Here is a 7,157-nt window from a genome sequence, read left to right on the forward strand (position 1 = left end):
GGAAAAAGCAGTCCTGGAGACAGGAATACTGGGAGACTTCTGTTTCCTACTTTCTGGGTATTTTTCTGTTCTAAAACAGTGAATTACTAAAAATAAGTTGTTTGATTATTTTAAGTTGCTCTATTCTTAGAACTGATGTTTACCGAAAAGTTGTCTACTTGTAATGTATGGTTTTAATTCCTTTATTGGCTTTGTTTTACTGGTTGTATGACTTTTGTCACCACCCCTCCAACTCCAAACAGTTTTCAGAGATTAACAATATCATCTTCTTGGTAAATCCTACCAAGAAAACATGTTTAATGTAATACTGCATTACATTTTTTGTTGCATGCAGAGAAGTTTCATGTCTGTAGTACAACCTCCAAACTTCTCCTGCAGTTTCAACTGGATACAGTATTCATTTGGTACCGAATGGTTCCATCCCTGTGATGGCCAAGGTGATGTCTCTATCTCTTAGCCATGTCATGTTGGTTTTGGTAGAAAATGATTAAATGTTTTTAAAGCACTTTCAGATGAGGTACTTTACCAAACATATCAGACTGCAAAAAGACACCATGAACAAAAATGGAAGTTGTAGAACATAAAGAAAAATTGTCTTCAGGCTTGTCTACACACAGGAGTTGTGCTACATCTAATCAATATAATTAAAGCAGTACACCTCTCTCGTGTGGACAGTTATAACTGTATAAAGCTGCCTTATATCAGTATGGATAAAGTACAGGGAATAAGCTGTACCAGTATCAGGCACATTTTATACGTCTATAACTGCATCCAAACTACAAATTATACCGGTATAACTAGATCAGTTAAAACAAAAAACACCCCCATCCAAAACAGATTATACCAATTCAAAAATTGGTGTGCAGACCAGCTCTTTAGCATGGTATAATCTCTAAAGACCAACACCTACTTTGACGAACCTCTGAGTGTTTGTATAAAGCAAAAAGCTAAAGCGTCTCATTAGTAAGTATCTTCTATTTACAAAGAGAAAGTGACAGCTAATTTATGTTTCTCCAGTGAACAAAGCACGGATTTCCAGTCCCACCATCATTCATGTTTTATGTATCAAGTTTTATTTTTAAAAAGTTTTTTCAATCTCCCCAATGCCTAAACATTTTCTTGACTGAAAGCTTTTCTTAAAATTGGAACTAAAAATGGTTATGCTTCCCATATTGTATATGATTCTTTAAAACAGCGATTCATCTTGCAATGTAGTAAACAAGCCTATTTGAAGAAGGCTCCTCTGAGTTCATCAGCAACTAAAATAAACTTTCCTGGAGGACCTTTTCCCCAGAGTGAATTTCTTGCCAGCTTAACCAACCACTCATATGTTTTCTTCCCTTGACATACGGAGATCAGTTTTATCTCACAGCTGAGTTACACATTTTCACTCAATATCTGTAAGTTCTCTGAAAGCCCTGGATATAAGATGCTATAAAATGTATCAGAGTACATTACTGTATGCAACATAATGTATTATACTGATCATCAGCTACAGATTTTTCCTTCCCTCTAACCGCAAGGGCACACCACAGATTAAAGGAGCTAGCTGCCCAGTATACAGCTAGAGATCATAAGCAGGCGTGAATTCTATAAATATCTAATCTGAACAGGAAGACTAACTCTACCTGTGTATCTCTGGGACAAAAGTTATTAGAGCAGAATTCTAAGAGTCATTACTGAGATCTCAAAAAACTAAACAATCACATCAGTGAAAATGGCCTTAGAAACAGAGGGAAACATCATCTTAAAGACTTCAAGCATGTTAGTTATTTAAAGAACAGGATACCAAGAGTTGAGTCTTTAGGTAACACAAGTTTTCCGAGAAGTGGACTTGACAGAGCTGGAAAATCCATAAGGTCTGCCAGCTTTGCTTCGGTTAATACACTTTTGGAGTTGCTCCAAGACACTATACTGGTTGACATTTCCTCATATTTTTCAAGCTGTCCCACAGTCCAAATCCCACTAGACAGAGCATCTTACATGCCTCATAGAGCTAGAAGTTTCAATTGAAGCATTTACGTGACACAGATGAATTACTGAGAGAGATTTTTTTTATAAAAATACAAAGGAAGTGACCAAATAGTAAGCTTCTTTATGCTGGAGCTAGATCTACATAGACACACTGAACCAGCCCCAAAAATACTAGGACAGGCACTGGAGTCTCATGAAAAGAAAGTCTTCAATTCCAAAAAGGCTTGCCAAAGCACCCCTGAATATAAAGGAGCACTCATAGCTACTGCCTTACCAAAAAAAAAAAATGGGAAACTGGACTGAACTGCAGGGAATGGAGGAGTAAATTTAATAAGTAATGCTCTTTCCCTGGTTACCAAGGAAGGAACTGAGTGACATGTAGAGAACAATACAGATCTCAATAAGGGATGGCATAAATAGCCAACAAGGGGCTGTCTTACACAGCACAGATAATCACTGCCTGCAACCATCAAAAAAACCTTAACTAACTAAGGAAGTAGTTGTTGTCTTGTGCTAAAGATCAAGGACCCAAAAGTGACAATTCTGTACAGCTCGTGTAGTTAGAGCAATCTCTTTTCCAACTGAAATTTCAATGGGAATTTTAGACAGGGAATTTATAGCTACATAAACTGGTTTTTGTCCACGACACTGGAATTAAGTCCCCTAATTCTGAAAGGTGTAGCCAATTTTTTTTTTTTTTTAAAAAGGAGTACTTGTGGCACCTTAGAGATGAACAAATTTATTTGAACATAAGCTTTCGTGAACTCCAGCTCACTTCATTATTCAATTATTTTAGTTTATTATTCATTTATTGTGTGATGTTATCATTACCATGTCACATTATATATAATCATTGTATGTTAAAATATAGTCAAATTGTAGAATTATAGAAGTATAAGATTGATCAGTATTTAGAAGGAATAATCATGTATTAGATATCTAAGTAAGAAAGGCTGAAACACAAGACCTGTAGGCTGAGGCCTGCAAGATTTTTAGCTTAGCTATTTTAGGCCTTGGAGATAAGAAATGCTGAGATAAGTAAGGGACAGAAGAATAACCTGATGGCCTAAGATTATGGGAAGAGAGATACCAAGTGGTAATACTGAGGAAAAAGTAGCCAGAAGATTAATTTTAAAAATCACAAAATGCTGTAGAGGCACTTCTGCCTTCAATGTGTTTCTTAACCACAGGATACAGGTTTCAGAGTAGCAGCCGTGTTAGTCTGTATCCGCAAAAAGAAAAGGGGTACATGTGGCACCTTAGAGACTAACAAATGTATTTGAGCATAATCTTCAGTGAGCTTTCTGTAGTTATAACTGGTGCATGGTAACACCCGTTGTTTCATGTTCTCTGTGTATATAAAATCTCCCCACTGTATTTTCCACTGCATGCATCCAATGAAGAGAGCTGTAGCTCACGAAAGCTTATGCTCAAATAAATTTGTTCGTCTCTAAGGTGCCACAAGTACTCCTGTTCTTTTTGAGGATACAGGTTGTGCATCAATGCTAATGAGAATAAAGAGAACCTACATGACCTATAGAAATTGGGGGTCCCTTAAGTTCTTGGGGACACCAGACCAATAAGAAAAAAAGACAGCTGACACTTTCCTGCACATGCACAGAATGTAGGGATAGGCAGAATCACATTATAAAAAGGGGTTACTCAGAGCGGGAAAATTGAATTTCCTATGGGAGAACTCCAGCAGGAACCATCCTTTTATTGATGATCAATCCATGAGACACCCATCAGACCCTAACACTATCTAGGAAGATGTATGCCTGTAGTTGTAACTGGTGCATGGATATATCTAGGACAGGGGTGGGCAAACTTTGTGGCCCGAGGGCTACATCTTGGGGGGGGAAATTGCAGGCAGGGCCATGAATGTAGGGCTGCGGCAGGGGGTTGGGGTGCAGAAGGGAGTGCGGGGTGAGCTCATATACTGATTCAACAATACCACTTGTTGGCAGGAACTGTCATTTAAGTATTGCCAAATTTACTTAACAAGATTTAACGAGATCCCCAAACAAGCTAATATAACCATAGATTAACAATAATATGATTCAGTATATTACAAATCCTCAACACTGACCAACTAGTATAAACCGCTCTGAACTATGCTAACATGCTTGTACATATTGACTTTTCAGTCCTAAGTTCTCGAATGTCATCTTTTTAAAAAAAAGAAAAAAGACATTTGGTATTTTTAGTAAAATATTTCCATCCAGCTCAGTAGCCTAGTGGCAGCAGAGGGCGACACCTGAGCTCACAACGTTAGTTAATGTTGAGTCCATATTTTTTTCTAAGCTGTATTTCTTCTAGGGTTTATTTTTCAATACATACATTAGAAGTTCTGTAGTTGCCACAGAGTTCTTCCAGGGTAGATAAGACAAGAACTGGGGAAATTATGACATTACAAGAAACTTGTACATGTTCAATTGAGAGAGAAGGAATTTCAGTAAGACTGTTTTGATTACATAGGTTTTTTGGATGTCTCTGTTAGGGATTCCATACATTCAACCCTTCAATTAAGGTATGTAAACTCAAAAATAATTTCCCAGACACCCCTCAAAAGGCCTTCAACAAAACCAGGGAAAGTTAGACAGGACATCCCCAGTACTTTAAGAAAAACAAATGTACAGCCCCTCTTTCCACACACACTACTGTTGAGGCCTTATTTATGTATCACGAAGATGATAGTAAGTATTCAGGGGGCATGAAGTGGGAGGGGGCAGATAGGTGGCGGGAGCCAGGCTGTTTGCGGAGGCACAGCCTTCCCTATCCAGCCCTCCATACCGTTTCGCAACCCTGATGTGGCCCTAGGGCCAAAAAGTTTGCCCACCCCTGGTCTAAGCCCTTATAAAACCTCATTCAGCTGATGGAAGAATTGCTTGACAGGATAGGAGCAAAGAAGAGCATATGTGATGGGGAAGGGAAGAAAATGAGGACAGGGAATTGATGGAGAGGGTTGGAAGTACTCTCCTTATATATTTCTAGGAACCAAAAGAGGAAGAAAAGAGGTATATCCTTCCCCATGGAAGAAGAGAGTAATGAGCCACCCCATGCCCCATCTTCCAGGGGGGAGCATCTCTCTCCAGAAAGCAGCTTTTTCTTTTAAGGCCACGTCTACACTAGAGAGCTTACAGCAGCACAGCCCTATCGATGCAGTTGCATCACGGTAAGATCTCTCATGTAGTCACTCTATGCTGATGGGAGAGAGCTCTCCCATCGACATAATTAAACAACCCCCAACGAGCAGCGGTAGCTACGCCAGCAGGAGACGCTGTCCACACTGGCGGTGTCTTTTTTTCTTCCCATACCCCTGAGCGACAAACTATACCAACAAAAGAATCAGCAAGAGACAGGGGACTTCAAAATTTTACACCTACAGGCCAAGGCTCTGTATGCTGCCAGGAAGCACCTAGCCCCAGGGAGCACAGCCTTTCAGCTCAGTGTCTAGCCAGCAGGCAGCTAGCCCATTGCTCCAGCCCAGAGCTGGCTGTTGCCAGGCCCAGCACAGGCCATCGGCAGGGCAGAGCTGAGCTACAGGAGGGGGCTAACACAGCAGGGTGAACATTCTCACAGAAGAGGTAAATGGGACACACCTTCAAGGCAACCCCCAGGCAAAAGCCAAGCACACAGCAGTTGACAGCGTTTTATGGCTGCCCTCAGGCTCTGAGCAGCAGAATTAAACTAAGCCCTGGTCTACACTACACGTCACTATAAGTACATCACTCAGCAACATGGAAAATACACCCCTGTGCAATGCAGTTATACTGATCTAACCCTGAGCGTAGACACTGCTATGTTGACAGGAGGCCTTCTCCCATTGACATAACTACCGCTTCTCAAGTTAGTCTACGCTACCGCTTAAATCGATGTAACTTACATCACTCAGGGGTGTGAAAGACATTCTCCCTAAGCGATGTAAGTTACATCGACCTAGTGCCGGTGTGTTCAGCGTTTATGTCGGCAGAAGACGCTCCCCCGCCAACACAGCTTCCACTTCTTGCGGTGGTGATGGTGTAAGAAGCTGGCCGACGGGAGCTCTCAGGGGTAGTGCAGGCTTGCCCTCAGGGAGGTGGAGCACTTACACCGACTGGAGAGAGTCCTCACTAAGTGCTAAAGCAGCACTGCTCCAGTGCTGTAAGTGTAGACAAGTCTTAAGTATTTTGCTGCTGTTGCTAAAGGCTGAATCCCTGCCTTGGTTGCAGCCGCTTGGAGGGAGAGGAGGAGACTGAGATACTCCCGGGTGTCCCCTTTTCCCCCCAACTACCACAGCAGCAGGCAAATGGAAGTTTCGCTCCCTCCCCTGGAGAAAGCGGGGTCTCTCTCCTCCCTCTTCTGGCGCCTCGAAACACACAGGGCGAGCACGTCCCACTCTCTCCATCTATTCCCTGGTCTCCTTCTCCTCCCCGTCCCCAGGGCCATGGCACGGAGCAGGCTCTCAGCCGCCGCCTCACCCCGCTCCCTTGGGGCAGGGTCTCCATCAGCCGGCCCACGCCTGCCTGCCGCTCAGGGCGGGCACGGCCCCACTACTCCAGCGAGGAGCAAGCTGACAGCAGCAGCAGCAGCCGCCGCCGCCCCCAGCGCAGGGGGCCTCGGTTCCAGCCGCGGGACGCCGCGCGGGGCGGCTCCCCGTTGGGCTCGCGCTGCCCCGCGGGCTCCCGGGCGGGGGGGAAGGGCTGTTACCTTCGCTCTTGCCCAGGATGCGGCAGCACAGATTCTGTAGCAGAACGTTGGGGGATTTCTGATCCGGACACGCCATCCTCACCCCGGGGCGTGGGGAGGGGGCGGGGAACCTCCCTCTGCAACTGCCGCGCGCGCGCGCGCCCTGCGCCTCACAGCCTAACGGCCGCCGCCTCCCGTTACCTAGGGCGCCATTTTAACAGAACCCGCGGAAAGCAGCAAGCGCCCACAATGCCCTTGTGCGCTGGGCGACCCGGAGCGCGCAGCGCCGAACACCACCCGCTCTCCTCACACAGCCCCGGCGGAGACGTTCCGGGGCACAAAGTGACCGCCGATCCTCTCAGCCAGATACTGACCCCAGACCCACACGTAGAGCCCGTTACCATCGCAGGGGGCGGCTAGGATTAGCACAAAAATATACAGATCTCCCCGGCCCCGGCCCCTCGGTGCTGATGACAGGGGTTTTTTTTTGGGGGGGGGGGCCTACAAGGCCCCTG

The 7,157-nt window shown here is 44.5% G+C and overlaps 1 protein-coding gene across 5 annotated transcripts in view; it reads right to left on the reverse strand.

Annotated features, from left to right (window-relative positions):
* Nucleotides 1-6,925, reverse strand: part of TUBGCP3 (tubulin gamma complex associated protein 3) — a 118,254-nt gene extending 111,329 nt beyond the window's left edge. For 2 of the 5 annotated variants that reach the window (XM_037897049.2, XM_037897063.2), the window contains exon 1: nt 6,664-6,894. In XM_037897049.2, the coding sequence (XP_037752977.1) occupies nt 6,664-6,739 (76 nt within the window). In that variant the 5' untranslated portion in view covers nt 6,740-6,894. Of the gene's footprint in view, nt 1-6,663 lie in introns of all 5 variants that reach the window. The other 3 variants (XM_043535650.1, XM_043535642.1, XM_007063897.4) reach the window with 2 other exon arrangements.
* Between the last annotated feature and the right edge of the window lie 232 nt (nt 6,926-7,157).

This window comes from Chelonia mydas, chromosome 1, assembly GCF_015237465.2.
Source record: "Chelonia mydas isolate rCheMyd1 chromosome 1, rCheMyd1.pri.v2, whole genome shotgun sequence".
Taxonomy (NCBI): domain Eukaryota; kingdom Metazoa; phylum Chordata; order Testudines; family Cheloniidae; genus Chelonia; species Chelonia mydas.